The sequence below is a fragment of the Squalius cephalus genome (genome assembly GCF_949319135.1).
Source record: "Squalius cephalus genome assembly, chromosome: 2".
NCBI lineage: Eukaryota > Metazoa > Chordata > Actinopteri > Cypriniformes > Leuciscidae > Squalius > Squalius cephalus.
In genome coordinates this window covers 3,942,995-3,968,738 of record NC_137123.1, presented here as the reverse complement: position 1 = coordinate 3,968,738, position 25,744 = coordinate 3,942,995, and the positions used below count along the sequence as shown (strand labels likewise).

Below are 25,744 nucleotides of genomic sequence, written 5' to 3'. Positions count from 1 at the left end.
TTGGAGAGGTGCTCGTCAGGGTACGCCGAAGGGTAAGCGCTAAACACAGCCTATGACGTAGCTACGGCGTAAGTTTGACGCAGAAGTATAAATTGGGCTTAACTTTCACATTCAGATAACGCCCCATCACAGGCCATTCTTGAGATTCGCCTTCGAGGGGTAGGCTTATCAATACACGGTCATACCGTTCGGTCTGTCTCTAGCAGCCCGTACTTTCACAAAGTGCATGGACGCAGCACTTTCTCCCGAGGCAACGGAGTGCGCGTGCTGAACTATCTCGACAATTGGCTCATTATGTGTCAGTCGAAGACCGAATTATTGACACACAGATCCATGCTCCTCAGCTATTGGAATGCCTGGGGCTCAGGGTCAATTTTTCCAAGAGCAAACTGTTACCCAGCCAGAAGGTAATCTTTCTGGGCACAGTTAACGACTCTACAATGATGAGAGCGCGGCTCACACCAGAGTGCGCTCTCTCTATAAGGGGTCCTTCAGGGTGGGTGCGTGCATGCCCCTCAATAAGTTTCAGAGGCTTCTTGATCTCATGGCCGCTGCATCGTCAGTACTCCAGCTAGGGTCCGAATCTTATCAGTCTACCTATTACTGTCCATTAGCACAATTGTCCTGGGACTTATGTTCGGAGCGAGCCCGGCTCTTATACTCCAGCCCCTTATTCATGAAACCCGACTCACGTCTGGTTACTGTCACTATGTTGGGGTTTGTTATGGCTTGTTTCTGTGAGCCTCAGGGTGCTTCCCTAGGAGCCAGTTGTATGCAGCCACTTGCTAATAGTGCGGCATTTTACATTGCGTCCCCACTGCGTATTAGCTACGTAATACGAAGTGACCGTTCTCGAAAGGGAACGTACTCGGTTACTAACGTAACCTCGGTTCCCTGAGAGTAAGGGAACGAGTATTGCATAGCCTGCCGCACTATTACAATCTGTTGGGATTTGTCGCTTCAGTCGATTTAAACCTGCTATTTGGCCAGAATGGGCTTCCTTTATAGACTAAGGCCACGCCCATTTAGGCGCGCTCTGACGTGCGACCCAATCAGATGACTTGGCGCCAAACACGTCAGAGCGCGCCAAAGGTTGTGCAGTTGCTGCAGCACAGCCAATGGGCGAGCTAGACGCTCTGCTGTGTTCGCTGTGCAGCTGCACTGCGTTTTAAATTATTAGCTTCAATATTCTCGAGGAAAGGAGTTTCCCACTGCATATTAGCTATGCAATATGAAGTGACCGTTCTCGATTCCAATGACCGTTATTTTCCAATGTCTTCATGTACAAGTTGGGTCTTAGCTGGACAACCTCTTTGCATTCAATCACATTCCTAAGAATGTAATCCTTTACCACACAATACGACTTATGTGCTGCTATCTGGGCCTGCAGGCTGTCAATGTTGTCTGCTGCCTTTTCTGCTCTCTCCCTTCCACGCTCATGGGTTTGGTACTCTGTGTTGAAGTTGTTTCTGCATGATAGATGATACTTAGCTTCCATTGCAAAAGTGTCCTTGTCCTACACCTTGCGATAAAGAGCCTCTTTCTTTAATTCCTGTGCCCTAGGTTCAATAACTTTCCAGGCTAGTTCCTTGTGTTTCCAACTCTGAAACTTTGTAAGCTCTTCAGTCTTGCCCTTGAACTTGGATTTTGCTTTGTCACAGAAAATGCACTGATTGGGAAACAAGAAGGAACACCTTCTTGGAGCTCCTTCAGATTGAATTGACAGAGATTTGACATGGCGCAGAGAGTCCGTTTTCAATGATGATGATTCACCAGATGTAGAAGCCTTTGACACTTGTAAACAATCTATTTTCCCTGTAAAGCTTTTATAGCAGTATTGGTGATAGCCAATTGTATCCAAAGGCAAGTCCTCTAATGTTAATGGAATCTGTTCACAAATATCCATCATGCGGTACGGTGAACTGGCTGCTTAACAGAGTCTCATATCTCGGATACTGTGCAGATATGATAGCTTCTCGCTTTCCGAAAGCCTGTGATTATAGTAAAAACTGTTGAAAAATGACTTATGACTTAGTTATGACTACAAAGGTATATCAATTATAGTTTCAAATACGTACTGAAATTGTTCCAAAAAAGAGAGCAGTGGGAGATGGTGATCTGTAGGCACCAACCAACGGCCACAACTGCCAACTGCAAAGCCCCAACATTCAACTGGCAGTTAGTCAACTTTTTGGACCTTTTGGGATTTTTTTTTGTTTAAGTTAATTTGCTTTGTTTTGTTTTGTTTACTTCAAAAGTAAAGCTATTTTTAATTTCTTCAGGTTCAGGATAGGTGCAGTAAAAGGTTAAAATAAACCCCATTTCAGGCTGCTATTAGTATAATAAAAATGGTGTCAAATTAGCTTTTTTTTTTGCTGTTTTTGACCATAGATGGTCAAGATGTTGTAAAATATAACAAATAACAATTTCCCTGGGTCAGAATTGTATGGAAAAATGTGTCCATTTGTCTCTGTGAGTTGTTTACATCAGAAGTTATGGCACTTTATATCACATTAGATTTTTCGGGTTTGGTGCAAAGGGTTAAAAATAAAGCATTTTGGACATTATTTCAGCTTGGTACCCAATTTAATTTTAAAATAGACACTTGAATAATAAAGAAATAACAGTTTGTGAAAAAAAAAATCACCCTATGCGCTTCAGAAAATGAAAATATAGTTGATCCTCTACACATTTTTGGCCATTTTTTGCTATTTTTGTCCAGAAATAGGGTCAATATGTTATCAAATGTCAAAAATAACCATTCCATTAAATTCCTGGGGTCAGAATTGTATGGGAAAATGTGTTCATTTGTCTCTGTATGTTGTTTACTTCAAATGTTAAGCCACTTTCTATATAATTTTTTTATTTTTCGGGTTCCGGTCGGGTGCAGCAAAGGGTTAAAAATGAAGCCTTTGGGACATTATTTCAGCTTGGCACCTGGCAGATTCTGAAAATAGACACTTTAAAGATTTTAAAAAATCAGGTGGCATAAAAAAAGCCGGGGGGTGCGCGTGGACCCCTATTTCCATCTAGACTAAATCTATTATGTTGTGTAAGCATGTGGAAAATAGTCAAAAGAGAGAAATTAATGAAAATAGTACTAAACAGAACATGTTTTTTTTTTTTTTTTTTTTCAGAGAGCGAGAATATACAGTTTGTACAGTATAAAAACCATTACGTCTATGGAGGTCCTCACAAGTAGGCTATTTCTTACAAACGTGTGTGTGTTATTTTGAAAACAATTTGTATTTCTGTCTTCAGGAGATCTGAGGATTGTTTTGTTGGGAATGACTGGAGCTGGAAAGAGTGCAACAGGAAACACAATCCTGGGCAGAGAAGTGTTCGAAGTGGATTTAAATCCAGACTCAGTTACAAAATATTCTGAGATAAAAATGACAAGAAAGGGTAAAAGGATCTCAAAGTATCGACACTCCAGGCCTGCAAGATACATCCAAAAAACAAAACAAAAAAATGATAGTGAAAACAAAACTAAGGCAGAAATAAACGAGGAAAGGAAACGAGGATGCACAAATAAGAATTGAGAAGCACCCGATATCTACTGACTAGCGTTTCTTCCTGAAACCTGTAGGAGTCTCTGTGACGCTCTTCAGTCCGCCGATAAAACCACTGAAGAAGAGGAAGCCTCGCTCACACTGAGGTGTGTTGTTTTAAACTGTGTGTGTATTGTTGATTTTCTGTCTGTAGTGTTTTAATGAACTTTAAACTAACTAATGAACTGCTAATGCGAATTTATCCTTTAAAACAACGAATTAACCGTGATTTTACCACAGTAACCATAGTAAAGGGTATTTGTAATAATAGTAGCCTAAGTGTATTTGTAGTTGTAAACACACATTTACCGTTGCTTACTACAGTAGCTGTGTTTTAACTGTGGTATTTGTAATAAAACCATAGTTATAACGTTTAATTTTTAATGCTGGACACTTAAATGACGCTTAGAAATTAGTACAAGTATCACATTATCATCTTTAATTTATGAAATCTGCGTTTAAATCCAGCAGTTTTAAATAATTATAATGTATTATTATAATGATATTCTTACGATAATGAATTTAAACATAAACACACCTAAACATATGTTTACTTATATCTGAAATGAATGTATATTAATATTATCAGAAAATGCAATCATTTTCTTATTCTGTTCATCATTTTGAGTTTAAGTCAGTGTGAGTTCATTATAAATGCCTCTTGTAGTAATGATGTTGTGTTTGTCTTCAGATGTTGACTATGAGAGCGCAGATGGATGTGATCTGCTGTAAATCAGTAGGAACTGATCTGTCCATGCTGGATATTGAGGATTTCATCACTGAAATCTGTCAGCTGAAGAAAGAGGTGGCGTCACTGGAGGCAAAGCTGAGAGAAAGAGGAGACAACCCCAACAGAGAGGTTTGAGCAGCTCATCATTTCATCCTTCAGCTCAATCAAACCACAGTTTTGTTAGCTTCTCACTTCTTATGCCTCAGTAATGAGGCTAATATCAACAGGTTGTTGTTTATTTGTGTTGATCTATGATGTGTTTGTCAGGATCTGGAGAAGGTTTCAGTGTGTGTGACTGATGGGACAGAAGCTCAGGATTCAGTCTGGAGATCCAGAGACACACAGGACTCAGAGCTCAGCCTCACTTTACTGTGTTATACTGACGCTCAGGATCATGGATCCGCTGATCAAACCTCTGACTGTAACGCTGGAGAACAGCAGATGAAGATGTGCTCCGTCACACTGGAGGACTGCAGGAACCTGATAGAGAGACGAGGAGAAGAAACCACAGCAGAGGAACAACAACAGAGCCATGAGGAGGAGGAGGAGGAGGATGAAGATCAGAATGAGGAGGATGAAGGAAATGATGTTGAGGATGAAGAAAATGAGGATGAGGATAATCGGAATGACGACAATGATGATTTTATTCCTTCAGGTATGTATCTTCATTTATGATCTTTTGTTATGGCAAATCATAGTCAGAATGTGTGTAAACATGTAGTTGTGCTCCTAAATCAGGAGGTGCAGACATTAGTTACTGTGAACCGATGTGCTGAAAACACTGTATCATGAGCTGCATCACAATTTCACATTTAGCTTTAATTTTTAAGCTCTCGAAGTTATAGAAAAATATAGACTGATAGTATAGGATTTCATGATGGTAAGTGCATGATTCATTAAATATATTTGTGTTCATTTTAAGTTAGAAATATCGGTAACACTTTACAATAAGGTTCCATTACTTAATGCATTGGTTAACATGAACTAACCATGAACAACGCCCCTGTTCAGCATTAGTTAATCTTTGTTTATGTTAACTCACACATATACTAATGCATCTATTCACGTTAACAGCACAATTAGTTAACATTAGTTAACATGCACTAACCTTGAACAATGCCTGTGAAAAGCTTTACTGTTTTGTAAGGTTAACTTACCGTACATATATACATTAGTTTATGTAGCAGTTGACACACACTAAGGATGAACATTTCTAAATCACCGTCTTACCCAAAGGGTAAAAATGCTGTTGTGTACCTTATCAACATTATTTAATAGTAAGGCATTGATTTGGGCTGTTGGTAAACATAATTCTACAGCGGAAACTAGCGGGAAAATATGTTGTTCATGTTTATACACACTTTACTATCATTACTTGCATTCAACAAAGTATTTATTAATGGATTTTGTGAACCTTATTGTAAAGTGTACACTATTTCAACATTAACTGATGTGTTACTAACATTTGTAGACTCTTTATTAACATGACTAACCATTAATAAATTATTATTATTATATTATTAAATGCTTTATTAATGGTAAGTCATGTTAATAAAGAGTCTACAAATGTTAGTAACACATCAGTTAATGTTGAAATAGTGATTTTTAGAAATAAATTTTTTTGATTTTCACGATCTGCACATGGATGAAATCATACCTGACTAATAGGAAACAATGTACAAGAGTGGTTGATAAGTGATAATAGGAAATAGCTGTCCTATAGGGGTTCCTCAAGGGAGATCATTAATATAAATACTAAATAAAATAGGTCCTGAAATAGACCCTTGAGGAACCCCTATAGGACAGCTATTTCCTATTATCACTTATCAACCACTCTTGTACATTGTTTCCTATTAGTCAGGTATGATTTCATCCACGTCAAGGCCGTAGCAGATCAATTAAAATAGGAGTTTGTTATTGTCAGATTTATCAGGTGTGTTAGAGATTTGCAAAAAAAAGTGATTTATAAGTTAAAATTAAAATTTATAAGTTTTAGCTAGGCTATTTGTTCTTTATCTTCAATTAATTTCGATCGGTCCTTTATAATCCAATTTTGAACTGATTTATTCTCCTTCTTTATAATTGTATCAATATTTCCTTTAGAATCATCAATTAATTTAATAAAATAATCAGCTTTGGCCGGCCTTAATTCTTTTACTACTTTATTTCGCAAATTCTGGAATTTTCTCTTATCATGTGGTAATTTAGATTTAAGAGCAGCCTTTATGCCAAGTCTCTCTGCTTCATTAGCTTCCAACTTTACTCGACGAGTAAGAGACATTTTTGCAAAATTCATTTTTAGTCATATTAACTCTATCCATCATAGTATTAAATGCTTTTCCTATATCACCAGACTGCTGAACATCATTCCAGTCCAGGTGCTTTAATTTATCCTCGAATTGACCAACTAGGGATTTTGGTATAATATTAAAAAAGCTTTTGCCCTCTTGTTTATATAAAAATCGTTGTTTTGTCAACTTTCTTACAATTAAGGTCAAGTTGTGGTCTGACATACCTGTTAGTAAATAATAAGATAGTGCAATTCTTTCAGGTTTATTGCTAAAAATTAAATCTATCTGAGTTTGTTGATTGAGTAACCCTAGTTGGGCCAAGGATCATTTGTGTAAGATTATACTGATCTGATAGGCTATACTTTTGAGTTGATATCTCTTAGCTTCTTCCGCCCAGTATTTTCTATCTTTCCTAAAAACATGATACCCCTGTACAGCAAAAGCAGTCGTTGGTGATAACTCAGCCGTGATTCCGAGGGAAAAAGAAAGTCATAATTCGAGTCCATCAGCAGACCCCCAATTTGCTCAGTCTTTGATACAATACTTCTTATATTCAAATGTCCGACGAGCCGTCCTTTGGGTTTTAGTCGTTTGTCCCACAAGACTTTAGCCTGGTTTACTGGCTGGTTTAAAACTTCCTTTTAGTCGTCATTCCATTTTAAATGTTTTTCAACCAGCCATTCAGGTGAAGAAAAGTGTTTTGTAGATTTGCTTCCTTGATGCAATTCAGTGGCGTTTACAAACTGAGGTGTATCTGGCAAAAATCGTTAAACTTTGCAGAAAGAAACTAAAACACATTTAACACTTTACATTCACCATACTTGGTAATAGTGCAATCGCTGTTGTATAGTTAAATGTTTCTCTTTTGAATGTCCATGTTTTTACCTGTAAAACAGAATAAAGTGAAAAGTCACGTCTGCTCTTTTACAGCTCCTCTGCAGTTATGAGGGAGCACGCGCAGTTCACTGTTACGTTTCTCGACTCCTCAACCAGAATATCAAAATAAGAGTCCTTTTTTTGTCCATATAAATATACACTCACCTAAAGGATTATTAGGAACACCATACTAATACTGTGTTTGACCCCCTTTCGCCTTCAGAACTGCCTTAATTCTACGTGGCATTGATTCAACAAGGTGCTGAAAGCATTCTTTAGAAAGGTTGGCCCATATTGATAGGATAGCATCTTGCAGTTGATGGAGATTTGTGGGATGCACATCCAGGGCACGAAGCTCCCGTTCCACCACATCCCAAAGATATCGATATTATATCAAAGATATTATCGTGAAAATCAAAAAAAAAAAATTTCTAAAAATCACTATTTCAACATTAACTGATGTGTTACTAACATTTGTAGACTCTTTATTAACATGACTTACCATTAATAAAGCATTTAATAATATAATAATAATAATTTATTAATGGTTAGTCATGTTAATAAAGAGTCTACAAATGTTAGTAACACATCAGTTAATGTTGAAATAGTGTACACTTTACAATAAGGTTCACAAAATCCATTAATAAATACTTTGTTGAATTCAAGTAATGATAGTAAAGTGCGTATAAACATGAACATGTTTTCCCGCTAGTTTCCGCTGTAGAATTATGATTACCAACAGCCCAAATCAATGCCTTATTATTAAATAATGTTGATAAGGTACACAACAGCATTTTTACCTTTAGGGTAAGATGGTGATTTAGAAATGTTCATCCTTAGTGTGTGTCAACTGCTACATAAACTAATGTATATATTAGTGTTGTCAAAAGTACCGGTACTTTGGTATCAAGTCGGTACTGAAATTTGTAAAATGTGACGATATCAGCATTTCTGTAGTACCGGTACCCACCAACAGGAGCTGCTTTCAGTCGCTCCGTGTTTATCTAAGCGCGGCGCTCCAGACTAACTTTTTTTTTTTTTAAATTGACAGAAATAATTATATTAGGCTACTTATATTAGGCTACTGTAAAGTAGATTTAGCCACGTCTTCATGTATTAAAAATACTACTACTAATAATAATGTGTGCATAGAAGGTTGTTTATTTTTCACTTGATTTAAAAAAAAAATAATTATTAGCAATATTTATGTTTAAACAGCATATAGCCTTCAATGTTTATATGTATAATTTACTTATGCTTACCGTCATAAATAATAAAGTCATTGAATTGAATTTTAAAAAAAAAATGTTTAAATCGTTAAATAGAAAAATAGTTCCAACAGATTTTGCTGTGGTACCGAAATTGGTACCGAGAACCGCAAAATTTGAATGGTATCGGTACCGACTACTGGAATTTTGGTATCATCCCTAGTATATATGTACAGTAAGTTAACCTTACAAAACAGTAGGGGTGTAACGGTACACAAAAATCACGGTTCGGTACGTACCTCGGTTTTAAAGTCACGGTTCGGTTTATTTTCGGTACAGTAAGGGAAAGAAATGCAAACATTAAACTGCAGGTTGTTTATTACTATAACCTTTTTTTAACAATTTGTTTACACTTTTTTTAACACTTTTTAATAAAATATAATAAAATAGATATAAAATAAAAAAAAGAATAAGAAATAAGATACTGCTGCAAAGTTCTCCACTAAATAAAATACTCTCAGTCTCAAACCAATATCACATAATAAAATATAATGAAAAATATAAATAAATAACTATGATTACAGTGCAGCATTACCAATCCCAGCTTGTAGGCCTGCTCATATTTAAAAATTAAGGCTGGGAATCGATAAAAAAAAAAAAAAGAACTAATTAATTGCACAATTTGCTGTAATTAATTGCAATTCCTCCAAGCTTGTAATCATCAATAATTAAACTTATAATCACCTAATTAAATGAAACACGGGGAAAAAAGGAACAGAAAATAGCCCTATATTAAAATAATATTAAGCATAAATATATCAATGTATTACTATTTTTTAATAATCAATCAACATAATCAATTTAAGATTTTTTTTTTCCACTTTTTTAATAATTATCAAAATAAAATATAGTCCAAAGCTATAGTACAAAGCTATTATTACCAGAGCATGTGATCAGAGCAGGTCATTTTACCATTGTTGCCAGCATGACTATACCAGCTCAGCAAACAGAAGTGTACTACTGAGAAATTTCACCTTATTTGAGCGGACTTTGCTTTTCCAGTGCGTGATCGGTACATGATTGGAGTGTTTGGGCCGTTAACGACAGAGCAGAACGCGCAGCGCAAACACGGAGTCGAACATTGAACATTGAGCAGAGAGCGCAGCGCGCAGACACACTAGGGCTGCACGATATTGGAAAAAAAATTACATTGCGATATTTTTTTCCCAACGATATATATCGCGATATTGCGAGCCATCAATCCAGGCTAAAGTCAATAATTACCATTCCATGTTATTAATAATTTCACTAATAAGCAAGCTTCATTACAAGTAACAAAAAGGCCACTTAATATTTTATTCCAGAAACATATTTCTCTCAGAATTCGGTGAACGTTCTACGCAGGACCTAACGTTCTTCGGGTTCTAGGACCTGAAAAATTATGTTTTCTGTGCTGATTCAGTGACGTGTTCATGTAAACGGCACCTAGACCCAGCAAAAGTAATGATTAATAATATGTAAAATGTTACAATGAGACATTTTAATTGTTTATTAATAAACAAGTGTTTTCTGTAAAGATGAAGTTGACAATATACTGACTCGCAATCTTCGCTGCAGTGATCGGGAGAAATGCACTTTTCATACAGATTAAATATAGCTATATTTTTTTTAATGGTTCTGTTTAAAAGTAGAGATTTCTGTAGATAATAGATATATTTCTTTCTTTCTTTTTTTTTTTTTTTTTTTAGGTGTGTGAGGCGAGTAGGCTACCTTTTACGCTGAGTTTCGGTTCATGGATCATAGCTTAATCTCGGGTTCAGGCGCTGGCTGCTATATTTAATTATTATTAGGCTAATCATTATTAAATCCAGGAAATTGGATAATGAAATACTGATTAAAATTAAGATAAAATTAATACAAAACGAAATTCGTTTTAAAGAAAGGCTTTGTGCTTTCTGTTTGAGGTCTCTGTGAAAGTTTTAAAGCAGTCTTTTAGTGTCGCTTTCATAACGGTCGCGTCCGTAATATCACGTAACATTGTTTTTTCCTCATAAATGCGAACACGAAAAATAAACGAATGTTTAAAAAAGACAACCATCCACAACTTTATAACACTCCAGCAAAGTAGCCTACCTCTTTTTGGTCAACATCCTCCTTTTTGTAGACGAAATAGGCTAGTCCCAAATAGCTGATTTTGACTTTTTTTTGCGGCGGATCCTCTTCGTCGCGCATTTTTGAATGTTGGCTGTGAGCGCGGTGAGCTGCGGCACAGCGAACCAATCACTGTGCAGGCACGCAGAACGCGTATGTCACCCCAGCAAAAAGCCATACAACAAACTCGTGTTTACTGTGTGCTACCGTTCTCTTATGGGTACTACTAACGTTACCCTTCACATCGCATGTTCCGGCGATGTGACTATCGCTCATTCGCACATCGCGATGTCGATGTTAAAACAGAATATCGTTCAGCCCTAAGACACACACACACACACACACACACGGAACGGAGAGTGCGGCGGCGCACTCGAACGGGAAAAGCGTTTTTTCGCCCTGCAGTCTATTTCATTGGTTTAGGTTACAGTGACGACCATAGACGACGGGTAAAACTTTACAATCAGCTGCAGGGCGGGATTTGCGCTGAACACTTAATATGTTCGTGTGGAAACACGAAAATGTACCTATGTTCCGCACACAAAAAAATTGCATTCAGTCATTCGGTACACACGTGCACCGAACCGAAAGCCCTGTACCGAAACGGTCCGGTACGAATACACGTACTGTTACACCCCTACAAAACAGTAAAGCTTTTCACAGGCATTGTTCATGGTTAGTTCATGTTAACTAATTGTGCTGTTAACGTGAATAGATGCATTAGTATATGTGTGAGTTAACATAAACAAAGATTTTAATACCTTTTTTTCTTTTCAGATGTGAATGGAGGTTCATCTTCTGATGAAGAAACAACCTCGACATCAAAAGATCAGCTGAAGGTCAAGAGTTTCTCCTGCGTCACCTGTGGGAAAACATTGAGCTCACAGAGAAATTTAGCGAGACATGAGCGAACACACACAGAAGAGAAAGACTTGACATGCAAGAGATGCGACATCAGCTTTCCCACCTTAGAGGAGAAGAGACGTCATTCAAAAGAGCACAGCGTGAAGAAGGAGTTTCACTGCGAACAGTGCGGGAAGGATTTTTTCACCACTCCTTATAATATGACAGTTCATATAAAGACACACACTGGCGAAAAGACTTTCCACTGCAGCGAGTGCGACAAGTATTTCAGCAACAAAGGGAATCTTAATGTTCATAAGCGAATCCACACGGGTGAAAGGCCGTACAAGTGCCCTCACTGCGATAGAAGATTCATGTATGGATCCCATTTGAAGAAGCATGTGCGCGTTCACACCAACGAGAGGCCGTTCCAGTGCAGCGAATGTGGGAAAACCTTCACTAACTCAACCTGTCTAAAGTCACACCAGAAAACACACTCTTCTCAGGAGAAACCATATCAGTGTTCACACTGCGATAAAAGATTCCGTCACAAATTTTATTTGATTTGCCATGAGAGGACTCACACCGGAGAGAAACCGTACCTGTGCTCCTACTGCGGGAAGAGCTTCTTTAGTCAGGCTCATTTAGGACTTCATCTGAGAGTTCACACTGGAGAAAGACCGTATAAATGTGCCGTTTGTGGGAAGAGTTTCGCTAAACAGTGTACCTTAAAAAATCACCAGCGGATTCATACGGGAGAAAGATCGTTCAAGTGTTCTCAGTGTGACAAGACGTTTGCTCGGTTAGACGTCCTGAAGACTCATGAGCGAGTTCATACAGGAGAGAAGCCTTACCGCTGCTCCATCTGCGACGAGAGATTCGCTTATTTAGGTAGTTTTCAGACCCACCAGAAGAAACATGCTAAAGAACAAACTGCTCCTGAATCATCATAGTGTCTTTTCATCAGCAAATCTGGATAAAGGACTCATTGAGCTCATCCTGAAACTGTACATTGAGCTCTTTCTGCCAGTAGGAGGCAGTGCCCGCGTGCCCTCAGCAGGCTTCCACTTACAACAGCCATGTGCTTGAAACCACCATGCAAGTGTATCATATCTCCTCCACCCAGCAGAGAAGACTGCAACTTGCACCATGACTTTTGACATTCACGGACAATTTTCAACCACTTCAAGAATTGTCCTGCACCCTCAAACTATGCAAGTGTCAATTTAATGAGGTGCTCTGAAAATGATAAGCTGATGGTTCTTTTCATACCGAAATAGATCTTTTCCATAGTTCTATTACCTGCGTATGTATGGATGAATGTATGTATGTTCGTTTGTTTGTTTAGTTTAGTTATGTTTGTGATTTAGTTAATAAAACTTGTGCACAATTATGCATTTGGTTTCTGATCCTCTGTTTGCATACAAAGTCCCTTTTACAATCTTGATCTTGTTACATGTTCTAAGTGCTGTACAAGCTAAGGAATAATTATTTTTCAGTGACCATGAAAGAGACACTTTTCTTAGAATAAATTAATTATCAAAGAGTTGTTTGGAACTGATTAATTGATTGTAATATTAACCCTCTAAGCGCCAAAGTCGCAAAATTGCGACAAGACGTCATACTTAATAAAACAGGCTGTAGATCCTAATATGGTGTAATATCTCATTTGTATTCCCTACCACTAGATGGCAGACATGTAATACTTCGATTCAAGACCAAAATTACGTCATGTTCCTATTCAAAGTGTTGGAGGAAACAGCAGAGCAAGTGAGCGATCGTGTCATTGATGCGGAAGCAGTTCAGTTCAGAGCGTCTGAGTAAATTGTGAGATTTGTGAGAGAAAATGGCTAATAAAAACTTGTACCGTGGTCCGTGAGGATGTGTTCAAATGTTATTCGCCGATTCTGACTCTGAAGAGGAATATTTGCCTTTCGGAAATGACGATCGGCCGTCTAATGATCGCGCTTCTCCTGGTACATCTTTGCCGCGCAATGGTGCCGCCCGCGCTTCTCCCAGTACATCTTTGCCGCGCAATGGTGCCGCGCGCGCATCTCCCGGTACATCTTTGCCGCGCAACGTGCCGCGCGCGCATTTCCCGGTACATCTTTGCCGCGCAACGTGCCGCGCGCGCATCTCCCGGTACATCTTTGCCGCGCAATGGTGCCGCCGTGCAAGGTGCGAATGTTCACGAAGCACAAGCAGATCATTTTGACCATTTGCCCAACGGGGATGGGGGTGGCGGGGGTGGACGTAAGCTTAGTGTACTCTTTTCCTGATCATTTGGAATGAGGATAAAAAGACAAAAAAACAAACAAAAAAAAAACACTCCAAATATTTTTTTTCCTGAATATTACTGATGAACTGATCCAAAAGTAGGCTATTGTTCACATGTGTTTTACTACTAAAGTATTGTAATATAGTAATAATTTAGTACTTTCTCCTATTTTATTGTTGGTTTCCTCTTATGTAAATAAATTCCAACATCAATTCAATATCTACTATTTCCTGAATATTACTGATGAACTGATCAAAAAGTAGGCTACTGTTCACATGCGTTTTACTATATAGTATAGTAATAATTTAGTACTTTCTCCTGTTATTGTTGGTTTCCTCTTTTCTCATCATTTGGAATGAGGATAAATAAAAATAAAACATGCAAATAAGTTCAAACATCAGTTCAATATCTACTATTTCCTGAATATTATGAAATTCAAGAGGGCCGCCCCCTGATGACGTCATAATATGCAAATTAGATTAGTATATTTACACCCCACATAAAATTTCAGTCATCCCCAACATTTTTCTAATTTACAGTAGATCTCTATATTTAAGCCCTTTCAAGCCACAAGCTTTTGAAATTTTGATGTCAAAATCCAGCATTTTTTCAAAAAAAAACTTGGCGCCTAAAGGGTTAAGTTATCTTACCTCAAAGTGGATCTAATTAACTGACCCAAATATGAATAATTAATCATAATTGGTAATTATGGATTATAGTTAATATTTCCCCTTTGAGCTAATATTGTTACAAGTGACAAAGAGATTTTATGTAATTATTAATAACTACAATATTTGTATTCAATATTACATCTGATGCAGTTAATCAAGAAGAAAATTAATCTTATTCTGGACATTCTAACAAAATGTGATTACTTAACAACAAAATTAGAGTATTGACTTTATTTATAAAGAAAGCTATTGGATTTCTAAAAATAAAATAAAAAAGACATCAAAAATTGTCACATGAATTGGAAAATTATGGGGGCCACATGAGAATGAAATAATTTGAGAAATGAGTTACTAATTTGATAAAACTGATTTACAGCTATAACAAATTTTAGAAGCAAATTTAAAACTAATGAGAATATTAAAGATCAAACGGATAATTCAGAAAAATGAATACAATAAAAAGACAAGAGTTAGAAAAAAACACTGACCTCAGGTAAACTGTAAAAGAGGCAAGAAATTAGTTTATTCCTCGACCTGATATGAATAATTCATAAATGAATCAATTATGTTGTGTAAGCATGTGGAAAATAGTTATAAGAAATCATAATGGTACTAAACATAACAGTTCCCATTGGTACTTGCTAAACCACTTGGCACTTACGAAACTTGCTGTCATTTGATTGTTCTAAGTGGTTGTTTACTTGTCTATTGTGGTTGTTTACTTGTCTATTGTTTACTGAATCTCTATGACTCAGGTCTGTCCTCCAATTTAAAAGTCAATGAGACTTTTCACCAGTTTTATCTTTATCCTTCATCTTGCCAGGAGAAAATCAAACAAGTGATCGCTGTGAAACTTCAAGGACAAAAAGTACCATATCATTTCTAATCCATAATACATTTTGTATGATTAACTGACAGTTTACAGTGGATATTAATCCAGAGTCAGTTACAAAAAAATGACAAGAAAAGGTAGCAGGAGTATCTCGATAATCGACAGGCCTCCAAGATACATCAAAATTTATCAAAACAAAACTAAGGCAGAAATGAAGAAGTGTATGAGAGTATCTGCTCCTGGTCCTCGTGTGTTTCTGCTGGTCATCAGCCTGGATGAGAGATTCACAGGCGAAAAGAAGAACGCTGTGAAATGGATTCAGGAGAACTTTGGAGAAGAAGCTGCTCGTCACATCATCATTAGTTTCACTCACGCTGATTCACTACTCTCTGAAGTAGGATAAATTAGATCCTCCAAAAGGAGATCCCAGAACTGAAATGGTTCCTAGTTCCTGCGTTGCGAACACGCCAAAAAAACAGGAACTTCCTACTAGTGGTGCGAACGCAACCAGGAAAACATTTCTAGGGAATCATTAGTTATCGGGGAACCATCCTGGTGGCGAGATCCATTATGATTATTTGTTCGGCTGTAATGCACGGTCTTGGCAGCTGAAGTGTTCTCGTTTAAGATGTCTTGTCTCGCACAATGACTAAACGCACTCTGTCCTTCACACACACACACACACACATTCACTGAACCCCTCTATGCTGGATCTCCTGCGCCAGTCAGACTGTTCTGTGTCTTTATGTGAGATTTAACAGCCTCTGGACGGCCTTTACAAGACATGCTGACAGAACATGATCATCCGTTACACTTTTCTTTGAGTGTTTCTATGAGAATAAGAGAGGAATTTGTATCACTTTGCAGCATTTGTTCTCGTTGTTTTCTCTAAGCCCGATTAGCTGGAAAATAAACAAGCTCATGTACTTATTGTTACGTTAAATTTATTAAAATTGTTTAGAAAATCGAGTTCAAGTAAATGTAAAATAGTCAAAACATCTGACCGACATTGACTTTATAACACCAGTTTTTCCTCTGGCTGCTGTAACTGAGTGTTTATAAAGCACATTTGTTATGGCACATACGCCAAAAGAAAATATGAGCATGTGGTTGTGTTAAGATGATAAAAACCATAATTTAGTGAGTTGATTCTCTGATCTTTTCCAGAGCCTAATCTCTGATTAGACTGGTGATGTATTACTTGTATTATTCATTATAATAGAACTGATTCTGCTGTAAGGCCCATTGTTGTGACAAGCAGATTTTAAAAACCTCTATGGTATCATGCTGACTTACACAGTAATCAAGAATCAGCATATGAATCTCAACAATGGTGACCATTAAAAAATGAGTTTTGTATTATGCTAGTACCCAGCATGCATTGCAGCATGAATTAATCATCACCATTGTTGAGATTCATATGCTGATTCTTGATGTCTGTGTGAGTCTTGGTAATGCAATACCTTTTATGTGAAACTTTTAGTGCACAACTATTTGTAAAATCCCTCATTTTATCTGATGGTCACAACATGGCTAGCTCTTATGCTGTAGAATCACAGTTTTGAGTAAAACTAATATGTTGCCCTTTGAATCAGAGATCAAACTATGAATGAAATCAGTGAATCAAGTCACTAAATGATTGTCATCATCAATCCTTCACCATCAACACCTGATCAGACTTTTCCTTGGCTTTTGTGCCATAACAAATATGTTTTATAAACACTCAATTATTACTTGTTCTATAACTCATTCAGTTTGAGTTCTGTTTCAGTCATTCAAGTTTCGGTAATATTTGAGTGCTGTGAACTCAATTGCATTTAGTACATATTACTGTTAGGTTTTACAGTGCACGAGAGGATTTGTAAGCGTGTATAACTCAAAACGGTGAATTTTGCCTGTACTATAGTGAAAACGTAGCATCTCTGCATCATCTTTTCTCATTTAGTTTAAAAACAAGGTGCCCTTTATTGATTTTTACTACGACATAGGAGTGGAAACTACATTTTAATTTGCACACAGCTGGCAAGGTTTGCTCAAGTGCACGTTTATAGCGCCCTCAAGTGGTGTTTTTAGCTGTGTGTATTCAAATGACTAGACAACAAAACAAATTTCACACGTCAGTATCATCAACAGTAATTACTGTGCATTTCTTTTCAGTAAATGCTTATATATCACTGATAATGTTGCAGACTCACTGCAACTCGACTAAACCTGATACGACAGCAGAAAAGGAGAGAGAGAGTCATGCAGAATAAATGACAAAGTCCTCTTCAACAACAAATGTCTTAAAGGGCAACTCATTCTCCAATATTGAATTTTGAATAGAATATTATACAAAATCTACACTGTAAATTTTTGTCGTAATTTTAACGGTAAAAAAATATAAAAAAGCAAACGGAAAAGAAATGTTAATTGCTGAACAGTATGTGCCCTTACTATGGACAATGAAAAGCTGTAATAGCTCTCATGGGACATTTCATGTAATTTTACAGTAATATACAGTAATATACTGTTAAATGTACAGATTTTGGAAGTACACTGTAAAAAAAAACCTTACCATTGCATTTACCGTACCTTACTGTAAAGAATACGGTAGCAATTTTTTAACTAATTTTACAAAGTTTTACATAATCGGACTAAAAATTACGGTAAAAATCTAGCAGCTGGTTTCCAGTACTTTACCGTAAAAAAGATTAACAATGTCAACGTGTTAAAGTCAATGTATTAATGTTTCAAACCTATTGTATTTATAACACTACAATAGTGATTGTTTTGTTATTAAATTAAATTTTAATGGTGGTTAGCAGTTCCTCAACCCAAGCACATGTTCGACACTTCACCACAATGGTAACCCCGAAACCACTAACGTTACTCTCCCAATTCAGCCCTATGCACAATTATATATCCTGGAGGATCTTGAACTCTGGACAAGTCTATGGCTATTTAAAACCATGACAGGTAAAGCAGATTTCTGTTAATCTGAAGACAAGGCTTTATCTCTCTCCAGGAAACCGCCTCATAATGTCTTTTCATCAGTAAATCTGGATAAAGACTCATTGAGCTCCTCCTGAAACTGTACATTGAGGTCTTTCTGCCAGTAGGAGGCAGTGTCACATTGAGCTTGTGGATTGAGAGAGTAGAGATGGATTGAACCAAACTCTGTAAATGAAGTTGTGTTGGACAGAATAGAACAATGATTGTATCTTAAACTTGAGAGATTGGTTGAGCTAGACTTGTTAAAAAGCCATTCATAAAAGCCATAATCAAATCATTGGGATTTTAAATATTATTTAATCAAGAAAGAGCCATGGGTTATGCATTTTCAATGCCATGTGTTTTCCCAGAACATTTGTGCCATCATGTCAGGTAAAATAATTATCGCAAAGAAATGAATCCTCTGAATGAAAAAAAAAAAATTCTACTGACTAGCGTTTCTTCCTGAAACCTGTAGGAGTCTCTGTGACGCTCTTCAGTCCGCCGGTAAAACCACTGAAGAAGAGGAAGCCTGAGCCTCGCTCAGACTGAGGTGTGTTGTTTTTAACTGTTTGTGTGATTGTTGATGTTCTGTCTGTAGTGTTTTAATGAGCTTTAAATTAACTACTTATTCGCATTTATCATTAAAAAAACGTATTAACCGTGATTTTACCACAGTAACCATAGTAAAGGGTATTGGTAGTAAATATATTGTAGTTATAAACACACATTAGCCTTTGCTTACTACAGTAGCTGTGTTTTAACTGTGATATTTGTAATAAAACCAAAGTCAACACGTTTAATTTTCAATGCTGGACTCTTAAATGATGCCTAGAAACGAGTATCACATTATCATGTTTAATTTCTGAAATCTGCGTTTCAATCCAGCAGTTTTAGATAATGATAATTATAATGATATTCCTACGATAATTAATTTAAACATAAACACGTCTCAACATATGTTTATTTATATCTGAAATGAATGTCTACTGGTATATTAATATTATATTATATAATATTAATATTATAATGCAATCATTTTCTTATTCTTTGTCATTTTGAGTTTAAATCAGTGTGAGTTCATTATAAATGCATCTTGTAATAATTGTGTTGTGTTTGTCTTCAGATGTTGACCATGAGAGCGCAGATGGATGTGATCTGCTGTAAATCAGTAGGAACTGATCTGTCCATGCTGGATATTGAGTATTTCATCACTGAAATCTGTCAGCTGAAGAAAGAGGTGGCGTCACTGGAGGCAAAGCTGAGAGAAAGAGGAGACAACCCCAACAGAGAGGTTTGAGCAGCTCATCAGTTCATCCTTCAGCTCAATCAAACCAAAGTTTTGTTAGCTTCTCACTTCTTAAGTTAACAGCAAAATATGCAAACAAATCACCAATATAACCACTAGAGATGCTGAGTAATGAGGCTAATATCAACAGGTTGTTGTTTATTTGTGTTGATCTATGATGTGTTTGTCAGGATCTGGAGAAGGTTTCAGTGTGTGTGACTGATGGGACAGAAGCTCAGGATTCAGTCTGGAGATCCAGAGACACACAGGACTCAGAGCTCAGCCTCACTTTACTGTGTTATACTGACGCTCAGGATCATGGATCCGCTGATCAAACCTCTGACTGTAACGCTGGAGAACAGCAGATGAAGATGTGCTCCGTCACACTGGAGGACTGCAGGAACCTGATAGAGAGACGAGGAGAAGAAACCACCGCAGAGGAACAACAACAGAGCTACGAGGAGGAGGAGGAGGAGGAGGATGAGGATGATGAAGGAAATGATGTTGAGGATGAAGAAAATGATGATGAGGATAATCGAAATGATGACAGTGATGATTTTATTCCTTCAGGTGTGTATCTTCCATTTATGATCTTTTGTTATAGTAAATCATAGTCAGAATGTGTGTAAACATTTAGTTGTGCTCCTAAATCAGCAGGTGCAGACATTAGTTACTGTGAACCGATGTGCTGAAAACACTGTATCATGAGCTGCATCACAATTTCACATTTATCTTTAATTTTTAAGCTCTCGAAGTTATAGAAAAATATAGATTAGTTTAGATAAGGTAAGGTTTCATTAGTTAACACAGATATACTTGTACGTTCTTTGCCAATTACAGTGGAAACTATAAGCTCAATTTAACAACACAAGCACATATTAAATATATTGCCATTATTATTGTATAAATATATTTGTTTATATCGAATGTGTTTGAATATTTCACTAATATCCGCACTGGGACTTTTCATTGTTTGTATTTCTCCACTAGGGCTGGGCGATATATCGCATGACATTGTTTTGCGCATCTCGTCAGTAAAGCCAAAAAAACAAAGAGCCGTAGTTAACTGACAAGCTGAGCTGAGTAAATGCCGCTCCATCTGAAAGCAGGTGATGGTGATTTACTACTAATCAAGGAACCGGCTTTACTGACGAGATGCGCAAAACAATGTCATGCGATATATAGCCCAGCCCTACTCTCCACTTGCTTGTGTTTGCGCAACTTGCATCCACTGTTGTGCCTGAACATGTTCATTGAACGATAGTTAAGGTAAGAATTTCTTACCTTATATTTTTCTTGTCTTCAAATCGCGTTCTTCTTCTTCTGAAAAAAGCAGAGACTTGTGAAGTGTTTTGGTGTTTTGTTTCTGAGGTAACGAGTGCGTTCGCGTTCCATGTGGAGATTTGCATATGAATCTCTTTTGCGTGCGTGGGCGTGTTCAAATTAAAAAATAATGAGCAAGCGTTTGAGAAGCTGGACATCTTGTTGGTTTTATACAAATTACTTAAACAGAGAATATTTGTTTTCAGTTTGAATCCGATCATTTAAAAGTACACACTTAAATGTTTATAAAGGTATATGGCTCATAAATGTGTGACAAGTATTCGCTGAGTTTTGTTTCAGTTTATAGACGTGCTTAAGAAAAAAAAGTTCACCGCGACGGAGAGGCAGAACGCACACCCTGTTTATTTTCTTGATTTTACAAAAGCACAATGTTTTGATTTGATTGTAAGTGGACACATACAAAAGTAGAAATATCACAGATTCTTTTTTTATATTTATTTTTTCTGTATGACCATAAATGATGGAGTAATTTAAGTTTATAGTGCTACAATGTGAAGAAAATCCGGCAAAACGCGCCGGCGCGTTTGTCGACCTCAGAGGGTTAACGTGAATAGATGCATTAGTATATGTGTGAGTTAACATAAACAAAGATTAACTAATGCTGAACAGGGACGTTGTTCATGGTTAGTTCATGTTAACCAATGCAATAACTAATGGAACCTTATCGTATAGTGTTACCGACATTTTAATACCTTTTTTTCTTTTCAGATGTGAATGGGGGTTCATCTTCTGATGAAGAAACAACCTCGACATCAAAAGATCAGCTGAAGAGTTTCTCCTGCGTCACCTGTGGGAAAACATTGAGCTCACAGGGACATTTAGCTAGACACAAGAGAACACACACAGAAGATAAAGACTTGACATGCAAGAGATGCGACATCAGCTTTCCCACCTTAGAAGAGAAGAGACTTCATTTAAAAGAGCACAGCGTGAAGAAGGAGTTTCACTGCGAACAGTGCGGGAAGGATTTTTTCACCACTCCATCTAATATGAGAGCTCATATGAAGACACACACTGGCGAAAAGACTTTCCACTGCAGCGAGTGCGACAAGTATTTCAGCACTAAACAGTCTCTTCTTGTTCACAAGCGGATACACACGGGTGAAAGGCCGTACAAGTGCCCTCACTGCGAGAAGAGTTACAACCACAAACCCCATCTGACGATCCATGTGCGCGTTCACACCAAAGAGAAGCCGTTCCAGTGCAGCGAATGTGGGAAAACCTTCACAAACTCAAGTTCTCTAAAGTCACACCATAAAATACACTCTCAGGAGAAACCACATCAGTGTTCACACTGCGATAAACGATTCCGTCACAAATCTCAATTGATTTGCCATGAGAGGACTCACACCGGAGAGAAACCATACCTGTGCTCCTACTGCGGGAAGAGCTTCTTTAGTCCGGTTAATTTTGCATTTCATCAGAGAGTTCACACTGGAGAAAGACCGTACCACTGTGGCGTTTGTGGGAAGAGTTTTGCTAAACAGTGTACCTTAAAAAAACACCAGCGGATTCATACAGGAGAAAGACCGTTCAAGTGTTCTCAGTGTGACAAGACATTTGCTCGGTTAGACGTCCTGAAGACTCATGAGCGAGTTCATACAGGAGAGAAGCCTTACCGCTGCTCCATCTGCGACGAGAGATTCGCTTATTTAGGTAGTTTTCAGACCCACCAGAAGAAACACGCTAAAGAACAAACTGCTCCTGAATCATCATAGTGTCTTTTCATCAGTAAATCTGGATAAAGGACTCATTGAGCTCATCCTGAAACTGTACATTGAGCTCTTTCTGCCAGTAGGAGGCAGTGTCACATTGAGCTTGTGGATTGAGAGAGTAGAGATGGATTGAACTAAACTCTGTATATGAAGTTGTGTTGGACAGAATAGAACAATGATTGTAACTTGAACTATTACTATTAGCTAATATGTTTGACAAACACACTGTCACAGCAGCCAGAAAAAAATCTAATTAATGTTAATTCTCAATAACAACTCCTGTAAACGTCTGACAGAAATAAAGTCAGTCTGGTTATAATTCTGATTAACCCCCTGAGGTCGGCTATCGCGCCGGCGCTTTAGGCTCGTTTTTTTCCGTATGAGTGCAAAAAAAAAAAAAATTTTTACTTTTTATCTTATATGCTTGTGTTATACATCAATCGATCCTGTTTAGTGTGTATTTTTTTGTGTATGCTCATAATAAAAACAAGGTGTTGTGCTTTTCGCCAAATAAAGAAAAATAAACATGATGCGAGTTCTGCCTACTCTCCGTCAGTGAAGTCAATTCTGAAACGCGTCCGAAAATGAACTGTAACTCAGCGAATACTCAGTCAAACAGGCATACAGTCACACAGGCATGAAGCTTGAATTCTCTTCTTTCAAATGAAGTAATTTTTATAAAAAACAAATATTCACAGTTTATATAATATGTATGTAAAGAGAGAGATGTCAGTCATTCTCATCTCAGCTAATTAAGTTTTAATGTGACTCCGCCTACGGAGACCGCGCTATTCAAACGCAAATGTGAGGCGATCCATACAAACCTGTGAAACGCCCACATCCGCTGGATAAGGCCGGTGAAACACTGGATGCGTGGCGTAAGCGTCTCAGCTGCGTGGCGTGTCCGTTTTTATTTCGGCTCCCATGTTAACAGTTTAGAGTTTGCACACTGCCTGTGTGAGACGCGCGTCTCAGGCGCGGCACGAGCCGCGTGGAAAACGCGTGCATTCTAGAAATAGAACCGACGCCTATTTTTGGAAGCGTTTCCATGCAAAATTGAATAGGAAAATCTGTTTATTTGTCATTTTGACACGAATACATATTAATAAATGTCCTTTTGATGTTTAAAAGTGTCTAGGTTTTGACATAAATGCAAATATAAATGTAATTTTACAAAATATGATCGATTTTCAAATACTGCTGTATTGAATGAACAGCTTTTAGCAAACTCTATTGCTATACTGAGATGAGGAATATATACTGTATGTGTTTTGTCAAAAATAAAGTCATCAACTAACTAATGAATCCTTTACTTTGAAATACGTATGATAAAATGTATACTTTAGTTTTGAAAGACGTTGACTAGTTTTGAAAAGATTATAAAGTATGTATGTGCATGCATATATATATGTGTGTGTGTGTATATGAAGAGTTCAGATGCAAAAGCCTCTAAATGCCATCTGAAATTTTCTCCTAGAATGATCATTTTTATGAAGCTTGTATATTTAAGTTAGCTATAGGTGACACACCTGAATGAATGGCTCATTAAGTATGCAGGGACGTAGTCTCACCAGGTGTGAACTACTAAATATGCATGATGCTGTTGGAGCGTTTACGCCCCATCCGCATATTGGCTTTCCAAACTAAAAGTGTTTCACAAAACTAAAATCAATGTATCGTTTTTTTGTGAATGATTAGGCAGGATGATTTTCATATCATTTTGAAGAAAAAACACTAGGCGATGACATCCATTAGTCAAAAGTCTTATTGCCACATATTTAGTATGTGTTTTGTGGCCTTATTTCAGAAACTTTAATTTTTAGTTTTTTCGATAACCATGCATAAACATTATTCTCTCAAAAATGAAAACATGTACATACATGTGGCTCACATATTATGGAAGTCCTGTTTGTGCTATATAGAGTGAATTTACACCTTTGCCATTAATATGTTTATAAGCAACTGAAAAAAGCACAAATGTCAGGGCATGTCAGAACATCTCAAGGACCCCAAAAACACCCCAGACCCCAGAGGGTTAACTGAAGAGAAAAGAAGACATTAAATCTCTGAAGATCTCAGCAGAGGAGGATTAAACAACTAGATGTTGATTTTGTCTTGAAAATGTTTGGCCATCATTATGGTGATCAGTGTTTCTTTTTGTTGGTCAGTTTGACTTGATTTTTTTATGTGAGTTTGTAGTTTTTAACATACTATATATCAGAACCATTTTATATGTTTCCCTATCAGTCGCTCACGTTCAACATAACATCAACGTATTTGAAATCGCCTTGAGATACCAATCTACTTTGAGAGTATTAAAACGAGCCAAACTCTTCTTTTGCTCTCAACGAAGGCGGTCGCATTTTCTTACCCTCCTCTCCCTTATCTACCCTGCTTTGCTCCTCTCGTCTCGTATAGTCTACTTGTACTTTGAGAGACTCTCTCCACACTGCTCTCCAAATTAAGAAATTATGGATTTGATCAACTGGTCTCTCAACGCAATTGACACCATCTTCTCGACGAGAAGCTTGGGTTCGGGGGAACCTGACTGCCCTGCCGGGACGTTCGCAGCTGGCTACACGATGGACGCGTGGGAGAGGTGGCGGGTCGTGTGTCTGGCGGCTCTTTCCGTGGAGGACATTGAAGATATCTACCTATTCGGAACCATGATAACAGGTTTTCTGCTGTTTGGATTAGGCATTGCCCTGGTTTATCGAGGAATTAAGAAGACGGTGACAGCTGTCCAAAACCCAATAAGGCTGTCCGTCATGATTGAAGCAGTGGGCAGAGCTGTCAGCACTCAGACTGTGACTTTGGTGACTATGAACCAAAATATGGATAACATCTTGGAGAAGCTGACAGCTTTGCAAAGGCAAATGGATCGAGACCAAAATGGACCAGGAGCTGTGTAAATTGAATGCAGCTACTCGTCCCAAGACCAAACAACCCCAATCTTATCTGCTTTCGGCCCCCCTCAACCAGCAGTGGCCTTG

General features: G+C 37.5%; 2 protein-coding genes across 3 annotated transcripts; both read left to right on the top strand.

Annotated features, from left to right (window-relative positions):
• The first annotated feature begins 3,635 nt into the window (after nucleotides 1-3,635).
• Nucleotides 3,636-13,520, top strand: LOC307154503 (uncharacterized protein). The gene is made up of 4 exons (XM_079864508.1): nucleotides 3,636-3,658; nucleotides 4,243-4,410; nucleotides 4,549-4,936; nucleotides 11,585-13,520. Exons 2-4 carry the CDS (start codon nucleotides 4,243-4,245, stop codon nucleotides 12,601-12,603), a joined length of 1,575 nt encoding a protein of 524 aa, XP_079720634.1. The 5' UTR covers nucleotides 3,636-3,658; the 3' UTR covers nucleotides 12,604-13,520.
• Nucleotides 13,521-18,907: 5,387 nt separating this feature from the next.
• Nucleotides 18,908-24,046, top strand: LOC307154507 (uncharacterized protein). Of its 2 annotated transcripts, none has more exons than XM_079864513.1 (4): nucleotides 18,908-18,957; nucleotides 19,531-19,698; nucleotides 19,884-20,262; nucleotides 21,745-24,046. In XM_079864513.1, the coding sequence occupies exons 2-4, from the start codon at nucleotides 19,531-19,533 to the stop codon at nucleotides 22,752-22,754; spliced, it is 1,557 nt and encodes a 518-aa protein (XP_079720639.1). In that variant the 5' UTR covers nucleotides 18,908-18,957; the 3' UTR covers nucleotides 22,755-24,046. The 2 variants fall into 2 exon arrangements, with proteins under 2 accessions (XP_079720639.1, XP_079720638.1); XM_079864512.1 differs by lacking the exon at nucleotides 18,908-18,957 and adding an exon at nucleotides 19,049-19,097.
• The last annotated feature ends 1,698 nt before the right edge of the window (nucleotides 24,047-25,744 follow it).

What these genes read in the sequence shown, in the direction of transcription:
- LOC307154503 (XM_079864508.1), top strand. Translation starts at nt 4,243, where the DNA reads ATGTTGACTATGAGAGCGCAGATGGATGTGATCTGCTGTAAATCAGTA. An exon ending in GAGACAACCCCAACAGAGAG is followed by an intron (nt 4,411 to 4,548) that starts GTTTGAGCAGCT and finishes TGTGTTTGTCAG; the next exon opens with GATCTGGAGAAGGTTTCAGT. An exon ending in TGATGATTTTATTCCTTCAG is followed by an intron (nt 4,937 to 11,584) that starts GTATGTATCTTC and finishes TTTTCTTTTCAG; the next exon opens with ATGTGAATGGAGGTTCATCT.
- LOC307154507 (XM_079864513.1), top strand. Translation starts at nt 19,531, where the DNA reads ATGTTGACCATGAGAGCGCAGATGGATGTGATCTGCTGTAAATCAGTA. An exon ending in GAGACAACCCCAACAGAGAG is followed by an intron (nt 19,699 to 19,883) that starts GTTTGAGCAGCT and finishes TGTGTTTGTCAG; the next exon opens with GATCTGGAGAAGGTTTCAGT. An exon ending in TGATGATTTTATTCCTTCAG is followed by an intron (nt 20,263 to 21,744) that starts GTGTGTATCTTC and finishes TTTTCTTTTCAG; the next exon opens with ATGTGAATGGGGGTTCATCT.